The sequence below is a fragment of the Dipodomys spectabilis genome, unplaced genomic scaffold (assembly GCF_019054845.1).
Source record: "Dipodomys spectabilis isolate Male_0828 unplaced genomic scaffold, ASM1905484v1 ptg000783l, whole genome shotgun sequence".
Lineage (NCBI taxonomy): Eukaryota > Metazoa > Chordata > Mammalia > Rodentia > Heteromyidae > Dipodomys > Dipodomys spectabilis.
The window spans coordinates 11,098,158-11,123,496 of record NW_024871460.1 but is presented as its reverse complement, the minus strand read 5'-3'; the positions used below and the strand labels follow the sequence as shown (position 1 = coordinate 11,123,496).

The 25,339-nt window shown below is 32.2% G+C and overlaps 1 protein-coding gene across 4 annotated transcripts in view; it reads right to left on the bottom strand.

Annotated features, from left to right (window-relative positions):
• Csmd3 (CUB and Sushi multiple domains 3) overlaps positions 1–25,339 on the bottom strand; it is a 926,836-nt gene that overhangs the window by 466,238 nt on the left and 435,259 nt on the right. For all 4 annotated transcript variants that reach the window (XM_042673149.1, XM_042673151.1, XM_042673150.1 and 1 more), the window contains 2 exons: positions 23,520–23,641; positions 3,002–3,105 (listed from right to left, as the gene is read on the bottom strand). In XM_042673149.1, the coding sequence (XP_042529083.1) occupies positions 3,002–3,105; positions 23,520–23,641 (226 nt within the window). The remainder of the gene's footprint in view (positions 1–3,001; positions 3,106–23,519; positions 23,642–25,339) is intronic.

Genomic DNA, 25,339 nt, shown 5'->3' with positions numbered 1-25,339 from the left:
GTGGAGAGGATTGATTGCACTGGTAAATGGTTGTATTTTTACCTTCTCATAACTGGATATCTAACCAAAAACTGGACCCTTTTCATGTGATCTCAAGAGCTCGTTCTTCTTGTGATCCTGTTACATCTTGATTTAGATTCAAATAGGACCTTCCTGCTTTGGGCAACTTGTATTCATCTTATATCCATTATAGTAAAAGATACTTTGGGAGAACAACAGAAATCTTTGGTCATCCTTCTGAAACACTCAGATGATTCTTCAAATTGTTTGTGTTGTTGTTGTTGTTGCTGCTGTTGTTTTATTGTTCAGTTGTGGGGCCTGAAATCTGGGCCTGGGCACTGTCCCTCAGCTCTTCAGCTCAAGGCTAAAACTCTACCACTTGAGCCACAGCGCCACTTCTGGCTTTTTCTGCTTATGTGGTGCTGAGGAATCAAACCCAGGGTCTTATGCATGCAAGGCAAGCACTTTACCTTTAGTTACCTTCCCAGTCCCCTTTTAATTGCTTTTAAATGAATGTTTTTGAATTTTTTTGTGAATAAAAGTGCATCTTATGTTTACTTTCAGGATGAGTAGCTTTAGTTTAGTGTACATTCTAGACATATTCTAAACGTCCTTATTAGTTATTTCATCCAAGAGTAATAGTGCAAATATCCTAAATAAATGCACTCAGAAGTCTTCTTTAATCAATGACGTAGAACAAGTAAAAAACATAAAATAAAAAAGGAACAAATTTCTATTAGGCTCAATGCTTGATTTTCTTTATAATCATTCAATCACCTCCCTATCACAGATACCTGCAATCTTATATCCTGTTTTCTTCATGTTATGGACATATGTAATGTTTGCTTTTTATGAAAACCATTTCATATTCTGTTTTCTAGCACAAGGCTATCAAAAATGATACATATATTCATTTTAGAGTACATACAATTCACTAAGAACCATGATGATATGAGAAAACAATTTTAAAAACCGTAACTCTGTCAACCTAGTAGTTGAGATAGAGAGAGACAGAGGCAGAGACAGACAGAGACAAAAACAGACATTGAGACAGAAAAGGAGAGAGAGAAAGAGAAGAGGGAGGCAGGGAAGAAAGGGAAAGAGAATGGGGGAGAGAATAAACGCATTATTAAAAATGCATTATTTTAGAAAGGTGCCAGGGACTCACACCTGTAATCTTAGCTACTCAAGAGGCTGAAATCTGAGGATTGTAGTTTAAAGCCAGATGGGCAGAAAAGTCTTGGTGAGAAGTTATATCAAGCAAACTACTCAAAGAAGCCGGAAGTGCACATGTGGCTCAAATGGTAGAGTACTAGCCTTGAATACAAAGAGGCTCAGAGACAGTGCCCAAGCCTTGAAATCAATCCCAGGACCAGCAAAATAAAGAAAGAAAGAAACAAACAAATTAATGAATAAATAAAAACAAAATGTATTGTTCTAAAAAGTAATTATAAAACCAAAATATTTATAAAGGTTATAGTTATATAATTTTCCACAGAAAGATGTTATGAATCTCCACTGTCTTGTGTATGATCATGAGAATTTATGAAGGCTTACACTTCCAGAAGAAACTTTTCAGAAAGGTATTTGAATACCCAGACTAATTTTTGTACTGTCTTCAAGGAATTGCATAAGATAGGAATGCCTACTTAATAAAGTTTGTAGAGATAGCCTTAAGAATAGAGACAAATTGAATTTTTTTCCTCTTTTTTGCCAGTTCTTTTGAACTCAGTTCTATATATTCTGTTAGTGTGCTTGCTTAGCAAGTGCTCTATGACTTGAGCCACACTCCTATAATCCCAATTTTCCCTTGGTTATTTTGGAGATGTGGTTGAATGGGCTTTTTTTTTTCTTTTTTTTTATTGTGAAAATACTGTACAGAGGGGTTACAATTACATGGGCAAGATAGTGAGTACATTTCTTATCAAGCATTGTTGCCTCCTCCTTTGTTTACCCTTCCCATCCCTTCCCATCCTCCCTCCCCCCTCCACCCAATCCTCCCTCCCCCCAAGTTGTAAACTTCGTTTTTGACATGACAACTGGTACTTCTCATTGTTGCAACAGGTCCACCTGTATCCTTATTTAAAGGACTTGTTTTTCCCCTTCCCCTCCACAAACTATACCGACATCAAATACAGTGAAAGCATGGGTTATACTGTGGGGGAGGGACATACAAAGCAACAAAGAAGTAATCTTATGATTGCGTTAGAAACAAATGCATGAAAGAAAAAAAAACATTTAAAATACATATCTTAGGGTTCATTTTTCTAACATTACCTTATCTGACCTTTTCTGCTTGACTCATACGTATACTAGATATTGCAAATAAGGGAAATCATGGGACCTATGTTTCTTTGGGCTTGGCTTACTTCACTTAATATAATTTTTTCCAAGTCTTTCCATTTCCTAACAAATGGGGCAATGTCATTCTTTCTGAAGGAGGCATTGAATTCCATTGTGTATATATACCACATTTTCTTGATCCATTCATCTACTGAGGGGCATCTGGGTTGGTTCCAGATCTTAGCTATGGTAAATAATGCTGCAATAAACATAGTTGTGCTGGTAGCTTTAGTGTGCTCTTGTTTGTAAACATTTGGGTAAATGCCCAAAAGTGGGACTGCTGGGTCATAGGGGAGCTCTATGTGGAGTCTTTTGAGGAACCTCCATACTACTTTCCAAAGTGGTTGAACAAGTTTACACTCCCACCAACAATGAAGTAAGGTTCCCTTCTGTAAATGGGCTTTTTTCTACCTGAGCTACCTTCCAATTGCAATCCTCCTGACCTAAGACTTCATAGCTATGAGTAAAATCAGGAGCCAAACTTATTGGCTGATATGAAAAGCAAATTCACTTAATAATATTTCAAAAATGCAACCCACTTTTGTTCTCTGATATAAAAAGAAATAGGGACGTAATACACACTTAATAATTAGATCTTTAAACAAAATTCATCCCAACCTGAAGAATTAAGTCAAAAAAGTAAGATTTGATAACTTACACTTGGAGTACTGTTCTAGGGTCTCCAACTTCACCTCCATCCCCGATAGTCAAGGTGTCATAGCCAATCTCCAGATCAAATTCTTCAAAATTTATCTGTATAACCTAGCAATAAACAGATCAAAACCATGAAAGATTGCAACATGGAGAAAAATGAAATGGGAAACAGTGGCAGAAAAAAATTAAATGTATTTCAGAATATCTATGAATTTCAAAGCATAGAAGCAAATCATGTTCAAATGGTCTTCAAATTTAATCATTAGATCATCATGGGGTTTATAAATATTATCTTTTATTTTCTACATTAAATTTTCAATGAATGGCATGGTTTATGCATATAAAACATTCTTATACATGCACTTGAAACATGATTAATGCAAATCTACTTTAAGATGACTTTGTAAAAGTACAAGTAGGTGGAGAGTGATTTTGCATATTTTTCATAACATTAACTTGGAAAAACAGTGTGCTATTTTCATTCATTAGTAAAGCCTGAAAATTGTTACAGCTAAATTTAAATCTACATGACTAAATTTAATTATATCTGGTTTATTTTTGCAGTATCCTTTTGTAACAGAATGTCTTAAGAATACTTTGAGAGATAATTATACTATACTATATAGTTTAGAATTATTTCATATTGCAATATAGGCCTGTATTTTACATTGTTTATATGCATACTTATAACTTACATTTACTTAATTTATAGTCATTTAATATTTAACATAATATTAAAATATAGGTAATTAATACTAAATTAAGAAATTGCCTCAATACTATACTACCCCATATGTAATCTGGTATTGAACTAAGTGTAATGTATAATAATATACTATTCAGCATTTGATACCAAATAGAAATACAACCATTATTTGAGAATAAATGGTAACTACTATTAAGTTATAAGTTCTGACAAATGTCACTTATCATTTATAATTGTCAACATATGAGATTAATTTTTCACAAATAGATAAATGAAGAAAATCTGTCCAACTATGTGATGTATGTGTGTATGTATGTGTGTCTATTCCATTATATATAATAAAACAATTGAGCCATAAAAAGAAAAATATGAAATTCTGTTTTTTGCTAAACATGGATATTATGAGAGAACTTTCTGTTAAGTGAAGTAGGAATAAGAGGACAAAATTATCATGTGTTCTCCCTTATATGTGAAAGTTAAAATCCTTGATTTAATAGAAACAGAGAATACACTAATGGCTCTAGAGTTGAGTAAAAATCAAGCCAGATGTGGGAGGCTGAAATCTTAGGATAGCAGTTCAAAGCCAGATTGGACAGGAAAGTCCACCAGAAAACAAGAAGTGGTACTGTGGCTCGAAATAGTAGAGCACTAGCCTTGAGCTGAAGAGCTCAAGGACAGCACTCAGGCCCAGAGTTCAAGCCCCATGATCAAAAAAAAAAAAGAAATCCCAGGGAGTGTATTAGATATGCCACTACAGCAACAAGGATATAATTAGTATTAGTGGATGAATGATAGGGATAAACCGTGTATGCTATTATTGGAAAGGCAGATAGGTACATTATGGAAAATAATAACTTGGCTCCTAAAGAAATTTAAAGTAGACCAAAAGTGACCCAATAATCCTCATTGAAAGAGACCTAGTAAGCCTTATGAAAAGGAGATGAAGTAAGTAGATAAATAAACACACTGTGAGGAAACATATACTGCCATGCTCTCTGAAACATTATCCACAATAGGCCCAATATGGAAACTAGTTAGTTGTCCAAAGATCAGTAAATAGATAAAGAAACTGTGATATAGCTCATGATATTGAGCCACCTATCCATCCCTCTCTTTCTATCACCATTCCTGCATCCATTATAAAATGAGATTCCAACATCAAGAAAACATAGATAAACCTATATTGATATTTCTTATTTTAGCTACCTAGAATAATGGACATCTTTCAGTGTCTGAATCTGAAATTTTAAGTGTTGCCTTCCATATATATTTAGTGAACTCATTTTTCAGTTAAATTTAGGCTTTGTGATTTTTTTCAGAAATTCAGCTTGTTATTAATTTTGTTCTAACTGTATCCAAGTGTTACTTTTAAACTAGAGCCCATTAATGTACTTTTGAGGACGTCTTAGCTAAATTCCATGTCAGCTACTACCCAAGGAAAGTAGGCTGAATACTTGGTGAACTAAATCCAGGCTTACTACTATATGCTTCAGGAAGAATCAAGCTTTCTTCCATCTTCTGTTCTTAGACAATTCCTTTATTTTCTTCTAAACCAACATATAATGAAAAATATGTACTTCTGCTATTTCACTGGATGTGTCTTTCATAGTGTCTATTTAGTTCATTCCATTAGAAAATTTAAGGCTATGATCAACCTTAATGAAATCTAGTGCACACTAGATGCAAGAATAAATTACAATTAAAACTAGGAAATGTCCATTTCACATGCCTTACAAAGCCCAATGGCTAGTAGAAACAAATTAGGTGCCTACAATGACAGTCCGATTGATTACTAGTTTTATGCCAAGCTCTTGATATCCATTATTATTTAATTATTTTCTGAAGGATTTAGAAACCCATTTAATGGTAGATTTTTTTCTGATTTGTAACTCATATCCATGCATGAATGCATGCAGCAATAAAAATATCATTTAATTTTAAATTAAGTGATGAATTAACTACTAATTCATATATAGTTGCAAAAGTACTTAACTACTGAGCTATTACTGAAATCTTAGACACGCTAATTCAACACTTTCAATGACAATAATCAAGAAGCAAAATAGTTTGAATTTGTAGAAACCATTCCTTTTAATTAGATTCATTTATTCCTATTTTTAACATTACTGCAGGAATTGTTCAGTAGAAGTAAAATATATGCAATAAAAACTAACCTTCATTAATACAAACAAAGCATTATGGTAAAAGTTTAAAATATTCTATTGTACTACTTATAAGAAGGAAAATTGTCATGAAGTAAACAATTAATTTGGAAAAATGAAAACAAAACAACAAATGTTCCATTTATATTGTAATGAAATAAATATATCAGGAGATTAGTGTGAAATGTTCCTTCTAAATACTCTCATATCATATAAAAATGTCCAACTATTTATTTTCACAAAATGTAGAAGTGAAAAGCAATATAAAAATAAATAATTATAAATGTAATATGCATGTTGTCAGTACATGTTTATTTAGTAATAACCTTAAAGTACTTACAAAGTAAATGGGGGAAAATGTATCTGTTAGTATAGAAAGAATGTCTCACATTGTGTTTATCGAGTACCAAAACATTTCTGGGAAAAATATCCTATCTCATATTATTAAGAAGGAACAAGCTGAAAAAAATATACTTTTTTATTTAATGCATATATATATATATATATATATATATATATAGTAAAGATACTGTACAGAGGGGTTACAGTTACATGAGTAAAGTAATGAGTACATTTCCTATCAAGCATTGTTACCCCCTCCTTTGCTTTTCCCCACCATCTCTTCTCTCCACACCTCATCAACTCCTCCCTCCCCACCCAAAGTTGTAAAGTTCATTTTCAACATGATACCTTGTACATCTCATTGTTACAATGGGTCAGCCTGTTTCCTTATTTCAGCATTTTGTTATTTCCCTTCCCCTCCCCAAATTAGAAAAATGTATATACAGGATGAAGGGCAACAGAATCAAAAACAGTAAAAACAGGGGTAATACAATAGGGGAAGAACATACAAAAGAAACAAAAAAAATCACACAGTATATTATAAGTACATTAAAAACAACAGCAACAAAGATAAAACCTCTTGTGTCCATATCTTGGGGCTCATTTCACTTAGCATCATCTTATATGGTCATATGTATATAGATTTTGACCTTTTCTGCTTGTCCTAGACATATGCTAGTTATTGCAAATAAGGGAAACCATAGGACCTGTGTTTCTTTGTGCCTGGCTTACTTCACTTAATATATTTTTTTCCAAGTCTTTCCATTTCCTAACAAATGGGGTGATGTCATTCTTTCTGATGGAGGCATAGAATTCATACATATATATCTCACATTTCCTTGATCCATTCATCTACTGAGGGGCATCTGGGTTGGTTCAATATCTTAGCTATGGTAAATAATGCTTCAATAAATATAGTTGGGCTGATAGCCTAAGTATGGCCTTGTTAGTGGTCATTTGGGTAAATGTCCAAAAGTGGGATTGCTGGGTCATAGGCGAGCTCTATGTGGAGTCTTTTGAGGAACCTCTATACTGCTTTCCAAAGTGGTTGAACAAGTTTACACTCCCAACAACAATGCAGTAGGGTTCCCTTTTGTCCACATTTCCTCCACCATCTGTTGTTACTAGATTTCTTGATTATAGCCATTGTAACTGGGGTGATGTGGAATCAATGCTGTTTTGACTTGCTTTTCTTTTATGGCTAGAGAAGTTGAGCATTTCTTCATGTGTCTATTGGCCATTCAAAAAGAAACTTCTCTGAAGAGGATTATAAAATATACTTTTAAAGCACTCAACTGGTTTATAATTTTCTTGAATTTTGTAAACAAAAATTCACTATTTTCATTCCGATTTTGGAGTGTGACTGGTTTATATCTTACTGCTTATTATGGATTTGATCGAACAATTTAGATTGTGAATAGTCCATTATTACCAATATTATGCATTTTAACACTGAAAATCTAGAAGAAAATAATTGATACATAGAAGTAAATGTTAAATTCTTAGTAAGTCCACTTATTAGAAAATTCAAGGCACATTTTCATAATATAATTTGTTAAAACTACTGTAATATCTGCTTTTCTTTCATGTCTACACCTCACATACAGGAGCTTTAAAACACTGATTCTTACATTATACATTTTATGATCTGACGAAGGATTTTCAATTCACACTCTACTATGCTAGGTTTATCATGGAATTTATTCCACTATTACAGAAACTAGTCATCCCCAGGTCTACTACAATGGGATATGGTTGTCAAAGAGTTGTTAGTATAGTATTATTGTAATTCTCTCAACATAATTTTGATGGAAATTCTGGTTTATTTTTGTCATTGTTCATTGTGTAGGATAAGCAGGTGTTTATAACAGTGAGATACTTCATCTAATTGTAGTTCAGAAGCCAGTACTTCTCTTATGGTCTCTATATTCAACCTTACATGTAGCAAAGAGATGACAGTTTTGGGATTCTTTTCTTAATGTAGACAGAAAATGTATTTCAGGAATAGTTCTTTTCAAAGTAAATTCCTAGAAAAACAGTTCGATTGGATAAGCATTTGATAAATAGAGAAGTAGAATGGCAGATGCTCCTGATTATCTTTTCATCACTCATTTCTTTTTCATCTTGGAAATTTTACTTTTAAACAAGACTTAATTTTGTTCACTTATACATCCTCATCACTACATCCTCATGTTGCAGGTAATGAAGGGCTCATACAGAGTTCCATGAAGTACACCTTAATCATATATGCTAATTGACAGTCTCATTCAATTTACTAACAACTAGATTGATAGAATATACATATATAACTTATTATATATCTAATTACATATATAGTTTTATCTATGTATAACCTATATAGAGTATATATACAAAATATCAAATTACATATATATTTTATCTATTTAGATTATATATTAATTTCTATTATGTAATATATAAATTATATATAATTTTGCAACATATAACCTTAACATAATCTATATGTAATATATAATCTCTCAATCTAATATATATAAAATCTATATATCTTTTCTATCTATGACCAAATTTGTTCAAATAAATCTCAAGTTCCATCACTATCATAAATGTTGCATTACTTGAACAAATCACCTGACAGTCATAAAATAATTCTTATAATTTATACTTTCAAGTGTTGAAGTAAATATTACATTAACTGTGGTTGGTAAAATAACATATTCAGCGCATTAATAGGAGACAGTTATTATTTGACAAGGTAAGCTAATCACCCTAAAATAGTTCGCATCTTTTTACAATGGAACTTGAGAATGAAATTCCTTCTTTGTCAACCACACTGTGATTCAAAGAGGATAGTTATCACCCACACTTGAGGCTATTAAAATTGTCTCTCTCTCCTGTTTTCCTGTCATGTGTGTTTCAGAATGACAATCAATCATTTTCTTATAAACAACTCTTTTTTAACCAGTTGAAGAAATCCTGATGCATAATATATACATGATTATGAAATAGACAACATTTAATTAAGTTTATGGTATTCAAATGCCATGTAACACAATCAACTTGACATCTAATTAAAGCACTGTTTCTTAATATACCTCTAGATCATGATAAGCACATTGCAAATGGGGAGACAAGACAGGAGAATGAAGCATTGCACAGTACTGAGCCTGTAGAGACATAGAATCATGGGCTACATAGAAGCTGAGATGACAGTTGACTGATATATTTGGAAAATAAAGGAGAAAGGTTTCCAACAGCAGGAAACCCTCAGTGCAATAGAAGGTGGAAATGAGACTCTGGAAAAACATTCCAGGGTAATAAGAAATGACATGGTGGAAAGAGCTTTTTCTTTCTGAAACATAAGCACTGACACAGAAAGTTATGTGGAGGTATGTTGAAGAGGATGGAGAAAACAGGGTTAAGAAAAATGAATTTTATTTTGTATGTGATAAGCAGGAAATTAAGAATTTTAGTTAGTATTCATAAGGTGATAGCTACATTTTGTATGCTCCCATTAGAAGCAAAGAAAACCTAGATCCAAACGGAGAAAGGGAAGTATGAGTCAGAGTGAAGATCTCTGCTTGGGAAGTGGAAATAGGGATGAAGAGTGCAAGCAGGGTTGCAATGAATATGGTTGTACTGGTGGTTTTAGTGTGTTCTCAGTGTATGGACTGATCAAGAAAATGTGATATAGATTACTAGAGAGATAAAGAGAGAGAGAGAGAGAGAGAGATGCATGCACATACACACTCAGAGAATAATTATACTCATCCATCAGAAATATTGATATTGTACCAGTCATACAGAAATGAAAAGACTTGAAAAATTTAAGTGAAGTAAGCCAGACCCAGAAAGCATAGGTTTCATGTTTTCCCTCATTTGTGGTAGCTAGAATGTGCCTATAAATCTGTAAGTACTGCACTGGATGCTAAGCAAGGGATTACAATTGAATCAACTAAAGTGTAATAGACTCTGGAAAGCTCAAATAGTAATTCTTTAAAAAGACTAAATAAGTACCATGAAATAGATACTTGCAAGAAGGAAAGGTTAGCCCAAGGAGAGTATCTAATTTATACATGATAGATATGTAGCACATTTTTAACTTTACATTTTTAATAATTTACATATTTAATATATATTTAATTTAATTTGAAAACTTTTGTCTGAAATAGGGAAAAGAAGGGGAACAACAAAATGGTGAGACAAAGAACAAAGGGTGAAACAATGCAATAGCGATACTCACAAGACAATATTTTGGAAGTAGTCTGACTATCGGGAGTTAGGGAGGAGAGAAAGTGGGAGAAAAATGAGGGAAGGGGTAACAAGTTCAACCAGAAATGTACTTACTACCTTATATGTAACTGTGGCCCCTCTTTAATTCACCTTGACAATAAAAATAATAAAAAATAAATAAATCTTTAAATGATCTTGACAGAATGTGCATATATACGCATTACTGAATCATACATATACACATATGTTACTGATGAATTACTAACTAGTACTCATTCTAAATTGTGTATTTTTTGAGAAACAGAAATGTTAAGTTTATACAGGTTATAAAATAGATAAATATGCAATGCCAAGTTTTAATGTGGGATATATGAGTATCCACTACTTTATCCTTTACAAGTAATCTCATTGTAGAGAAAAAAATATCCCTTATATTCTAGAAGTATAATATCTATACTTAGATATTTTATTACAGAAGATATATTCCAAGAGTTTTGGCTTGTCCATTAGAAATGAGAAGTGCCAGCTCAGGAAATTCTCTGGCTTCATCTATTCTGATGGCAGTATTGGGTTAATAGTTTCAATTCTTTCAAGGGCTCATGTTTTAGAGAAAGCAGAGGGGGAAGCCTGAGGATGTGGTGAAATATTGATGGAATGATAAAAGCTTTTAGTTTTGTTTTATTTTTCTATTCCTTTTGTACCTGTGCACTGGTCTTCCCCTGAAGGAGACTGCAAACATGTAACAATGACAGACTGAATAAGGCACTACAAATGCTTTACAGAAGAGGCTACATGAAAGGAAAAATGCTCCAAATATTAAATCTATAGCACAACAGTATAAACTTATTGGCTCTTTTCCATCATTTATTCAGGATAGCTACTGTAAAGTATATACATGATCAACTTGAATTTCCATACACTGAATAATATATCCAAAGATAATATTCGTAGTTTTAAAAGATTATTTCTTACAACTTTATATGTTAACTAGTATATTAACAAATTAATTTGGAACAAAAATATGGAGCTGGGAAGGTAGCTCAGTGGTAGAGTGCTTGCCTTACATGCATGAGGCCCTGGGTTCGATTCCTCAGCACCACATAAGCAAAAAAAAACAAAAGCCGGAAGTGGTGCCGTGGCTCAAGTGGTAGAGTGCTAGCCTTGAGCTGAAGAGCTGAGGGACAGCACCCAGGCCCAGAGTTCAGGCCCTATGACCGGACCTCCCAAAAAAAATCAAGTGAAAAATATGTGTTAGGCTCAGTAAAAGTCTTTTCTATTTGTACAAGAAGGTTCATCTGGACATACTGAATCTCACTCAATCTCCACTTATGTCACTATGCCTAAGGGCCAGTGTCTTTTTTTTTTCAGTTTCTTGAATACAATCAAGTTCATCATAGGCATTTATGAGATTATTTCTTTGGTTCCAGAAACACTCTTCTCTGCGTTGGTAGTACCTGGTCATCTTGCAACATTGGCTTGAATATGACCTACTTCTACAGACTACTGAAAATTCTATCAGGTACTCTTTATTCCACATGGGATGTTTTCTTCAAATTGTGAAGTGTTTATTTATGGGTTTATTGTTTTATGTTCTCTATTTAATGATAGAAACTTCCTGAAGGAAAGAAATCAACATTTATTCTTTTGTAAAATCTATTGTAGATTGAGATTTTTACCCAGAAAAATATTGTAGTTGCCAGATAAAGTCTTGGATTTATTAAATTGTCATTGGGTTGCCAATAAAAATACACAAAGTATTGTGCTTTCTCTTGAATGTGAAAGGTCATTGCCCACTAAATTAAAATGATAAGGAAGTAATTATAAAAGAAAAATGGTACAGCTATCTGATTATAGTTCTGCTGTCTTTTTATTTCCCAGTATTTGTTTCCTGGCATCATGTATTGCTCTGATAGATTAAGAAAGGTTCAAAATTAAACAAGATACATAATAAACCGATTAGGCTGTGAACTTTGAAGCTATATATCCTTTTTGACTCTGGTTGTATAGAATACTAAAGTTTCATTATTCATATCATTTGAAAACAATTGCTATGTCAATATTATATTGTTGAGGACATTCCATATGGAAAAAGTGACACAAATACAAGAGCAAAACAAACAAAACACAACTACATTGTCTTTTTTTTTTTTTTTGTAATAATCAAAGGAATTCCTACGGGAAGCAAGAACATATAGTACTTACAAAAACATTTCCTAGAAAAACTTGTTTACTGTAATAAGTAGTCAGGGGGAAGTTCCCATTTGATAATTACTGCATTAGATGTGAAGAATATAGACTCAAAACTTTTCTTTTTTGTCTAAAGAGTCAAACTGAGGGAATGTAAAAGAGGAAAAATATACTAACAATATAATATGGCAACAGATGAAACTGTATTTAGAGCAGGCATAACTAATCCGAATAGGAAACAGGACAGTCTTCTATGAAAAGATGGAAAGGTTAACTAAATCCTAGAGAAGGTCAGGAATAAACCAAGTCTGTGAGTTTAAAGAGATGCAAACAAAATAGAGGAATGTATTTCCATGAAAGACAGCAATGTGTTTCCTGACTGGAGAGCTCTGAAAATGTACTGAGCTAAAGTAGTGCAGTGGCATGATCCAAGAAATCTAACAGTAATTCAGGTTGTTCAAGATTCCCTGTATTGAGTTATATGGAACCAAAAAAAAACAAAAAACAAAAAAACATTTTATCAAGAAAGAACACTATATCACCTTAGAGCAAAATTGTATCAGAATATTTTGTAAGCATAAATAGGCTGTGTGATAGGCATAAAAATGAGATGAAGATTTACTACTTGGGAAGTTGGTTGGTAATCTAAGAGAGAATAATGGAAATCTGGGTGAAAGAGATTTAAACGATTTTGAGAAATATTAAAGAGCTGTACTCAACATAATGGATTTTAAATTTAGATAAACAAAAAGGAGAAAAAGTACCGTGAAAATAGTTTGAGTTTTTAATATTGAGAAAATGATAGAGGAGGCTACATATTGGCAAAGACTTAAGAAGGTAGAGGAAATTTTAGGAAAACAGAGAAAGAAAAAAACAAAAAATTAAAAAAAGGTTCATGAAACAGGAAGTAGCGATTGTACTTGTTCCCTGCTTTTTAAGAGTTTAGCATTATTTCCAAGGATTTATGATAAAACATCATATATATTATTGAATTTTGACATGACTTTTATTAACTTCACATTAAAAGAAAATATACCTATAGTCTTCTATCCAGAGATAACTCTTTTAAAATTAGTTTTCCCACTCATTTCTTTGTCATTATCTAATTATATTTTTATTAGAATACCTTCGTAATATTAAGAGGTTATATGATAGTTCTATACACCAGAACAATGCACTTTGATATGTATACTCCTCTTCCGTGTTCTCAGTACCCCTCCGCTTATTCTTTCGTCAAGCAACCTATATATAGTATTTATCTTGCCCAACATAATGTTCTCTAATTTCATCCATTTTCCTGGAAATGTCATAATTTTGTTTCTTTATGGAGTATGTAAATACCATTGTCTGCTTGTTCATATGTTTATTTTTCAACATTGTAGCCCATTCCACATTTTGGTTACTATAAACATAGTTGAAATAAAGGAGCCAGCTAGTATTTTTCTCTTATTAATTTATGATCCTTTGAATGTATACCAAGATATGTATATACAAGGAATGTATATACAAGGAATGTATATACAAGGTTGTATAATTTTAGTTGCTTTGAGATATTACCAATTTGATTTTCATAAAGGTTGTACTAGGTAAGATTGCAGCCAACAATTCAATTTTTTTTGCTTCATTTTTTTAGGATAAAAGCTTTCTTTTTTAGGATAAGCATTGTTTAAGGATAAAAAATAAACTAATAGAAAAATGTGCATCAATATAATAATCCTGTAGCTAACATCATACTACATGGTGACATAATGATATAATTTCCTCTTGTCAGGCAACATTCTTCATTGTTATTCAATGTAAAATATAAATTGTAGCCAGAGCCATAAGGCAAAAGAAAGAAATAAAAAGAATTCAACTAGCGAAGGAAAAGGTAAAATTATTCATATTCACAGATGATATGGTCCTTAAAGGACTCTAATAATCCCATCAAAACACTCCTACATGTGATAGTCACTTTTAGCAATGGAGCAGTACAGAAAGTCATCATCTAAAATAATACCTTTTCTGTTGCCAAATATGAATTTGTTGAGAAAGAAATCAGGAAAATAATTTCATTCAGAGTAGCCTTAAATAAAATGAAATTATGTAGAGCTATACAACTTGGGGTGGGGGTGGGGCGGAGAAGAAAGACTGGAGGGGAAAATCTAGGAAAGAACGCAAGAGTGGGTGACACTGTTCAAAAGGAAATGCACTCATTAGCTGATTTATGTAACTGCTACCCCACTGTACATCAGCTTTACAATAAAATTTTGTGGAGGGGAAGAGCAAGAACAAATCGTTTAAATAGGGATACAGGTGGACCCATTGCAACAATGAAATGTACAAGTCGTTATGCTGAAAAACAAACTTTACAACTTTGGCTGGGGACTCATTACCTTGCTCATCTAATTGTAACCCCTCTGTATGGTATTCTCACAACTAAAAAAAAAATACAAAAATAAAAAAACTTAACAAAGAGGTAAAAACCTCTACAAGGAAAACAAAGTAGCCTGAGGAACATACCAGAAGATGCAAAGTCCACCCTGTTGCTAGGCCTGGCAGAATTCATACTGTGAACATAATTGTATTTGCAAAAGTAATCTACAGATTCAATGCAAGTTTCATTAAAATATCAATGGTTTTCTTCACAGAAATGCCAATCCTTAAATTTACAAGGAAGAAGAAAATACCTTGAATTCCAGAAGTAATGCTAAATAAAATGAGTAATACTGGTGTACTACAACATAGGACTTTAAATTATACTATAGGGGCTGGGATTTAGCTCAATGGCAAAGTGCTTGCATAGCAAGTGCAACCTTCTAGGCTTGATCTCCAGTACCAAATAAATAAATAAATAAATAAAGATATGCTACAGAACTATAATTAGAAAAAAAAATATATGATAGCACTATAATATCCCCCCTCCCAAACAAATGAAGACCAGGGGAACACAAAAACCTAGAAATTAAACCATTCCTATCATCATCTAATATTGGATACTGGCAAAAGGATAAAGCATACCAGATAGCTTCTTCAACAAATAATTCTGAGAAAACTAGGTACCTACACATAACACATAAAAGACTGAAACTAGAAATCTGTCTCTTACCCTGTACTAATACCAAATCCAAATGGGACAAAAAAAATCAACCTAATATTTTGAAACTATTACAGAAAAAAATAGGTGAAATTCTAGTAGTTTTAGGCATGAGTAAATTATTGCCTGAATTTGACTCCTATTACTCCATAAAAAGAACAAGAAGAACAATTAAAATTAAAATATTTCTGCATATCAAAAGAAACAATTACCAGAATAAAGAGACAACTACAAAGTGCTTTAAAATTTTCATCAGCTGAGAGAATTAACATCAGAATATTCAAAAAGCTCAAAAATTAAATAGCAAAGGAACAATCAATCCAATTGATAAAGGGGCAAATTAATGTTATATATAATATAATATAAATATATAAATATTATATAATATATAAAAATAATGTTATAAATATTATATGTGTATGTATACAAATGGCCAATTGAAACCTGAAGATACATTTACTCTCCTTACCCATAAAGGAAATGCAAATCAAAATCATACTGACATTCCATCTCACCCTGCTCAGAATAGTAACCATCACAATACATTCTGGTGAGGATGAAGACAAACAACAATAACAACAACAAAAACTCATGTTTCTACTTAATGGCTGCGTGGTTTCAAATTGCTATTCATTGGACTTTGATAGAGTAATTAGTTTTAAGTGAAGCATTTAAAATAAATCATCCATTTGACTGAGAAAATAGGTACTATTGGCAGGGGCTGGTAATAGTTTTGGAGGTGCTATATTGGCATGATTTAGTCAGAAGGATGAAAAGTAAAAGATCAGCACCTTTAAATATTTCCCTTATTACCAAGCCCAGAATATCCTATAAATAGTGTTTTTAAATACTTCCCTGGCTAAAGGACTCTCCTGGTCGGTTTTCCTGATTTCCATACTCTTTCTGAATCATGACCTACTAAAGCTTTCAGCCTATCTTTAAGTGTATCCTGAACTTTGGCCTCAGGTTGGTCCACTAGTCTTTCTACTGCAGCAAATACTGTCACTTAGCAGATATAGTAAACAGAGTATTCACATTCCATTCATCTTCCTTGTCTTATAAGAAGCCTGCTCACTATCTTTCTTTCTTTTTTTTTAATTGTGAAAATAACATACACAGGGGTTACAATTACATGGGCAAGCTAATGAGTACATTTCTTATCAAGCATTGTTACCTCTTCCTTTGTTTCCCCTTCCCATCCCTTCCCATCTCCCCTCCCCTCCCCCTGTTCCCCCTACCCCACCCCTCACCAAAGTTGTAAAGTTTGTTTTAGACATAACGTCTTGTACATCTCATTGTTGCAATGGGTCCACCTGTATCCCTATTTAAACGATTTGTTTTTTCCCTTTCCCTCCACAAATTATATCAACATCAACTACAGTGAAAACAGGGGTTGTACCATGGGGGAGGGACATACGAACCAACAAAGAAATATCTTATAAATGTGTTAGAAACAATAACAAGAAAGAAAAACCATTTAAGTCCTTAAGTTCATTTCACCTAACATCAACTTATCTGACCTTTTCTGCTTGTCTCAGACATATACTAGTTATTGCAAATAAGGGAAGCCATAGGAAGTATGGTTTCTTTGGGCCTGGCTTACTTCACTTAATATAATTTTTTCCAAGTCTTTTCATTTCCTAACAAATGGGGCAATGTCATTCTTTCTGATAGAGGCATAGAATTCCATTGTGTATATATACAACATTTTCTTGATCCAGCTAGAATGGCTATAATCAAGAACTCTAATAACAACAGATGCTGGAGGGGATGTGGACAGAAGGGAACCCTACTGCACTGTTGGTGGGAGTGTAAACTTGTTCAACCACTTTGGAAAGCAGTATGGAAGTTCCTCAAAAGACTCCACATAGAGCTCCCCTATGACCCAGCAATCCCACTTTTGGGCATTTACCCAAACTATCTTTCTAATGTACTTTACTACCAAAGCCCTCAGGAGACTGGTTGTGTTTACAAACAAAAGACAAACTTTTATAGACTGTGGTACCTGGTTGCCTGTGACATCTCAGATCTCTTGTTAGTAGTGGAGCAGACTCTCAGTTATGCTTTACAGTACAAGAATAACTACGGCTTGAATTCCTCCTCCCCCCCCCAAGAGCAATTTTGCTTAATTTCTTTCATTCCTGCTTCCATAACTCCCTTAATAGTTTCTCCTTGGTGCACTTTCTTAATGATTCACTTGTATTAAATTTCAACTTGGATCTGGTGTTTCTAGAAACCAAAAAGGACATCTTGGAGTCTGCATAAATGTGAACTTGCCATGGCCGCCTATGACCGCAGACCTGGCACTGAAGTTTGGCCCATTTCCCAAGTCTCTAAATATTGGCATAGAGACCCAGTGGTGGCAGAGTGGGCACATTAAATGCAGAGGCATAGCCTAGTTCCAGTATGGAGCATGGCAGATGACAGTGCTAAAAGAAGACATCAGAGCTATATTCTGATGCCCGAAGAGCTTATGGGGAGTGGCACGAAGTGACGACTTTTTGAATATAAAGAATATCCATGAATCAGAAATACTGCAATGGCTATACAAATATCATATTTCAAAATTAATTATTTTTCCCCACTATAAGATGGGATTTTGATACCTTTAAATTAAATTTTTTAAATGGGATAACTTCTGCAGAGATAGATTTTTTTCAACTATCATAACCTGAAATTCCAAGTTGGACAGGAATCCTTGAAAAGATGAGAGAACAATTTTCTCATGTATTCTATCTCTCACTGCATAGAAATTGACTCCCTATATCAAGATGGAGAGAAATTATATAACCAAATAAAATTTGACAGAACTTTATAAGAAACTTAATGTCTAAGCATGTGGTATTTTAGAAAAAGAACATGCAAGTGTAGATTAAACATATATGTATACATACACACATATGTAATATTTATTTATAAAGTAGTATAAATGCTATGAAAATATTTCCTATTCACTCTTCACTAGTTTTGACTATGGAGATTAATGCACCTATTACAATTTTAAATTACTTTATATCAGAAATGTTAACTGGATACCCCCTATGATTTGTATATCAATATTGAACATAATTATTCAATATATTTGAATCTATGAATCAAGTTTATTTAATGACATGTATTCACTTTTGAAATATGGGATAGTTAAATAAGCATCTTATGTCATAATTTAAATGAACGAGATATTTATACTATATCAAGTATTATTTGGTATTGTGACAGCATTTGTCATCAACAATATATGACATAACATCATATAGATTGTTATTCCCACCATGAAAATAAAGAATTGGCCATGTGCATGTGCTTTATATCTGTTATCCTCAGTACTCAGGAGTAGAGATTTGAGAATTATGGTTTAAAGCCAGGCTGAAGAAGACAGTGTATGAGCCTTGTATCTTCAATTAACTACAAAAAAAATCTTGAAGTGAAACTGTATCCCAAGTGGTACAGCACTAGCCTTGAATACAAAAGAAGCTCTGGGGCAGACCTCACGCCTTTTATTTGAAGCCCTAGGACTGGCAATAACTAACCAACCAACTAAATAAATAAATAAATAAATAACTAGCTAAACAAACAAACCAGTAAGATGAAGAAAGACACATAGAAATAGATGTGAAAGGAGCTACAGAGAGTTGAAGACATTTGATTTATAGTCAAACTATTCACACAGTACTCCATCTAAGGTTAGTAGACTACAGAGTATTTTTGAAAATATATCCACTCACAATTGGCACTTACTCAACTTTCTTCACTGAGTCACCCAAGTCATACTAGTCAATATTTCTTAAACCATAAGGTGTGTAAGATGTGAGACAAGTTTAGAAAAAAACACATGTCCACAGTCTTCAACTATTTTTAAAATATGTTCTGGGAGTATTACTCAACACAATTTTTAAAGCTATAATCAATCCTCATTCTTTTAATGATCTATTGTACCTTTTATTTTCTGACACTTAAGACTTCTGTTCAGCTACCAAGATTTATAATCTGAACTGAATTTGACCTTGTGTGTGTCTGCCTTTTCTCTGAATTATATATCTTTATGTTCACTTAATTCAATCTTTCATTACTAACCTCCCAGCGGATTGAGTTTTCTGTTTGAATATTTGCTGACATCCTAGCTACACCAGAATTATGCTTATCAGAAGCATTTAATATAGATAAAAGTGAATTTGGGGCACTGTAAAATGAGAACAGATCACATTCAGAAACCTGCTAGGAAACCCATTCTTCAACATTTGCACCATAGCTCTCTAGATTATAATAAATGTTAAACAATTTAATCATGAAAATTGATCTAGAAAAAAAGTGAAGTTGAAAATAATCAAAATATATTATGTTGTATGTCATAATAAAACCCCCTTATTAGAATATTTTATGTGATAACAAAATATTTAAAATATGGAACATACTGTTAATTAACACAGTTATGACAGAATCCTCACTTGTCTAAACCCAAGAAATTAAAGATATACAACACTAACTTGTGGCCTAAAACCAGATTTATGCCATCCATATATAGATAAAGATATAGATATTATTATAAATGTAGATAGAGATGTCGATAGTGGAAATAGCCACATTATCGACTTTCAAGTATGTCAGATAGTTATTTTGAGCTTAAGCCAACTAGGGTGCTTAACATGATGTAGACATCTTTCATAAAATCAGGAGAAAACAAAAACAATGACTGCACCAATAGTTTCTTCCCTCCACCTTCCTAAGTAACATGCAGCAGTCAGCTGTTTACAGACTTAAGTATTTTAGCATACAAGTCATATTTCTACACTGAAAACATTAATTTATCTCTTGAAGCAGTTTCTTTATATGAAAAATTCGGATAACAAGTATACTTTTATGGTTATTGCCAAACTCAAGTTCAATGTTATATGCAAAGGGATTAGAAATATGCTTTCCTATATAATGAATGATCATTCAATGCATGTCTATGATAATGTATCATTATTCAAAAAGACTTTTTCTCATAAACAAATTCAAGTATTTTTCAAGGTTCATAAAATAGGACCATGTTAGCTAACATGACATGAGAAGTATATGAAAATGTCTGACAACTGTCTGTTTCAAAGAATGGGCTTCTAAAACCTTACCAATACACAGAATATGTAACACAGAATTCATAAATAATGGCAAATAAATAAATGATATTATGGATGATTGCTTTTGTAGAGTTAAAGTTTACTTGACCTTCCTAGTTGATAACCTGGGGTACCTGATTCATTGACAAGGTTAACATACCAGTTTTAATATTTTAATTTGTTCTCATGAAAGAAATCTTTATCATATTCATCATTCATTCAGAAATTTGTGTTGTAGTCATGGAACAACATGAAAATTATATATTACTTTAGAAGAGGATTCTAAGCCAATTGGTTTGTTTTGTGAAATAAGTTTCAATGTTTATAAGTTAATCAGTAGTAAAATCTCTGAATTAATATTTGGTACTTTAGTGTAACATAATCACTAATTATATTGTAATGAAAAATAAGTGGTAAAAGATGCCATTTAAGATGATTTCACTTGGTATTAGTACTTTCATAAATCAGTTTAACAATCTTATAAGGTCATATTATAATCTGTAATACATGAAAAATTGTGGTCCCTAATACTTAATGTTTATACTCAAATCATACACATAGTCAAATTCCTGATTTGAAACCAGTTGTCTTAGTTTCATTTAATTTCAAATTTCAGGGTTAATTTTCTTCAATAAACAGTGATTTTCTTTGAAGATATATAGTGTCATTGTCACTTTTCCAAAGTTCAAATGTAAGAAAAAAAACATGAGCAGTAATGTTTAAAAGAAATACACATTGAATGCTTAAGCACTGTGCTAGGTGTATATCAGCTACTAAAGTTGTGTGTTTATGATTTATGTTAGCAATTGTCTTCTCTAAAAGATTCTGAGGTAGTAACCTATGGGAGTAAATATTTCCAACAATTTTCTAAAAGATATGCTACAACCTTTACTGCATCATGAAAATGATTTAGTAGCATATGCTTGATATTTAAAATAATTAGATTGAAATAGTCAATACAGAAGTCCATTTGTGTTGTGGGTAAAAATATTTCCTATGCATGGACTCATGTTTGTATGTGTGTGAGTGTGTGTTTGTGCATATGTGTGTATGAGTATATGAACTTGGTCACTATATAAAGTATAATAGAAAATCTCATTTCTCCTAATATTAACTTTTGTTTAATTTGTTGAAAATCAATTTATAGGCTATTTTCAAGTAGAGATGTCAAGAGATAAAAGTGTACAAAATAGGTAAAATAAGTAAAAATGCAACAATTTCTGAAGCTAACTCATTAATATCATCAAATGAAACTTAAGAAAACATATTTTATAGAGCAATAAAATTATAGGTTGATGGCATTATAGATAATAAAATGTGTTTATTCCATACTTAATAATGGATTTATTTCAAGATTATTTTAATAATATGTGAGACAAAGCTTCATACATAAGAATTTTTTGCTAATATGTGATGAAAGAAAGTTATTTAGTAATTTCGTTAAAAGTAGTCAGAGCTTGTCATATTGGAAATAATTCATAAAGAGTGCTTTAAAATAGTGCTGAGAATGGTGTCACATGTTTTGGTAAGTGCTCAACAAATTTTAATTTACTTCTTATGTATTTCTTGATTTTTATAATTTTCAACAACCAATACTTGGCATAAATCACATAGTCAATAAATATTTTCTGCATTGAGTTGACACGTGTTGTGGCTGAATTGTTCTATTTATAGATTTTTTTTTGAGCATTAATTTCTAATTTAGTTTTTTTCTCATTCATCAATACAGATTTTCCTAGGAGGTATATAATTGTCTACTGAGTTTATTTTTAAAGCATTTCTTGTTTCTACAATTAGATTTCAGAACTTTAATATGATCACAAGTATTTCTGGGGAGTTATAATTACCCTTTCTACTAACATTTAGTTACTGTCTTTCAAATACTTAAAAGCCCTTAATATGCATTGCATCACTTCTCATCACACAATTGTCAGATACATGCTGTGAGTTTTCACTAATATTTCAAAAATAAAATAAACTTCAGAGGTTAAACAACATAAGTTAATTAAATTATAAATCAGTGTTTGGAACCATAGTCGGATCACAACTAAAATTTCTTTAATCTAAACCAGAGAAATAATCACAGAATCTGAGGATATGAAAGACATTTTGATTCTTTACATTTAGTTTCTTTCTTGTGACATAAAAGCACAGCCCACAAAGAGAAGCAGACGAGTGAGAGCAAGAGAAGAAAAAGTAATTTTTCAGTTGTTTGTGTAGTCATGCAGTGTTATAATTTTGTATGAAGTGCAATCACACATACATTTTTAGATGGATTGCTCATCTTAGAATCAAATAGCAAAATGATCCAATCTTTGAAATGTCTGTAATATGAACTCTCCTTTGCACAGAACAATTAAATCTGCTATGTGTAATAAATAACTGTGTGATTTTTAGAAACCATGGAATACTGAAATGAAAGTTCCCTGTGCATAGAACATGATGAACTGAAGATGGTTCATGGTTCCTGTCTGAATTAAAAAAATGTATTTACAACCCTTAGAAATGTGCCTTAGAAAACTCATTTATAATTCTGTTGAGCTTCTATTTATATGTTAGTACTTGGGAATAGGAATATAGTTTATTTTTTAACTAAATATCACATATAAACTGACTCCACAAAATGAATAAGTAGGGAATATGGCCGAAACCACAGTTGAGTTATCAATTCTCCCCACAGTACTTTCCACATCTTCTCTCTGTTTTGCTTTTTTAAAATCAAATATGACTTTCCTTACCTTATTTGTATTCACTGCTGTGATGACCCAGACACACTGTGCATTACTGTCATACTGGAATGGAAAGTTGGGTGACGTGAAGGTACCACTTGGTCCTTGAAGATTACAGCCACACGTTTTCACTAAAAGAGATATTGCAATTGAAAAAAGATGGCCATGTACCAAAGGGAAAAGTCCTAGTGATCAAAGAACTTTCAATGGACTACACATTAAAAATTATGCTATCATAATCATATGGAAAATATATTATAATATTCATATATAATTTACCAAAATTAAGAATGTTTGTTAGATCCTGAGATTTAACAAGATTGGTATTCCCAATACTAATGGAAAACCCCTAATACAAAGAAATATGAACCACGTTGAGGATATTCTCTGGGGTTCTAATCACTTACCAGGATTAAAGTGCAGATTTTTTTTAATATACGAAGATTTACAAGCTGGATGTTTTAAATATTAATGGAAAACTAGTAACAAGTAAAAGTGAGAGGCATGATAAATTGTCCTCTGAATGTAAACTGGTGGCTTTAATTAGACAGAGGTATATTTACCCAATTTGATGTTAATAAAAATTTACAAAGAGAAAGAAGAAAAGCCTTGGAATGATTAAGCAATCTGAAAAGCATTTTCATTTCTATTTATTAAGTATCCAAGGACCCTTAATAGCACAGTTGAAAGATATCAATATTAAAACAAATCATTCTGCTCCTGTGATTAGACCAGTTAGAAATGAAATGTGCTGCAGTTAAATAATTTCAATAATTTCTCATAAAAGTTAAGAGCTCTACTATATTCTCAGGTTTCAAACTTACCTTCTTCCTAAAAAAAAGTGAGTCACCTTGCTGTGTCTGCTTATCAATTTCCTCCTTGGGGTTCATTATTTCTAATTTGCATTTATTTGCTTCATTTCATTAAAACCCTACACATGTCCTTTGTCATTTATTAAGTAAATAGACCACATACAATTAAACATACATGCACTAAGGTTTCACATAGTTATCATCACCAGTTTGAACAAATGTTTGCTTGACTTGGCAAAGTTTACATTTCCAGTAAATACCAAAGCAAAGACCTTTAGTTTGTGTTTTCTCACTTCAAACTTTCTTTTATTTTGACCATGATAATTCATTTATAGAATATTAAAACTGTATTTCTCTAGCATCTCCTTATAGCTTATATATCAGTAAAAAAAACAGTTCTAATCTATCATCCACTGGAACATTATATTTTGTTGTGATTTAAGTTATTCTTATTTTTCTCTTGTGCCAGTAATGAGAACTGCACTTATACAACCAAGTTCTCATTCAAATTTTTGGATAGTGCTCTGCCACTTGAATCATGTTTTCAGATCTGACTTTTTGCTTAGTACTTTGAGATAAGTGTCTTGTAGATTTGTCTGTCCTGGTTGGTTTCAAATCTTGATACCAAGATCTCAGTAACTTGAAATATGGAAATGAGCCACTGGTGTCCAGTAACACTTTTAAAAATTTATACACACATTATTCATATATTTTAAACCATACTATTTGGTAATGAATAATTAATAATACATTTCATTTTTCTCTCCCTTGAATATTATTTACCACTTCATTCTTTCCATGTTTGCCACCTAATTTCTTATTAATCTTTTGGTAGTAACCTTCCTTTTCCCTAATTCAACCTTGAAGATATTTCAATCCAATCCTTGCTCTTCTTTCTGTGTTGAAGTTGCTCTCTCAATGTTGTTAATTACCTTCTAATTCCTGAGTCCAATAATCTTTCCATTTGTCTACTTGTTGATATTTCTTCAATAATGCAAAGTACTAAAAGGTTTCAAA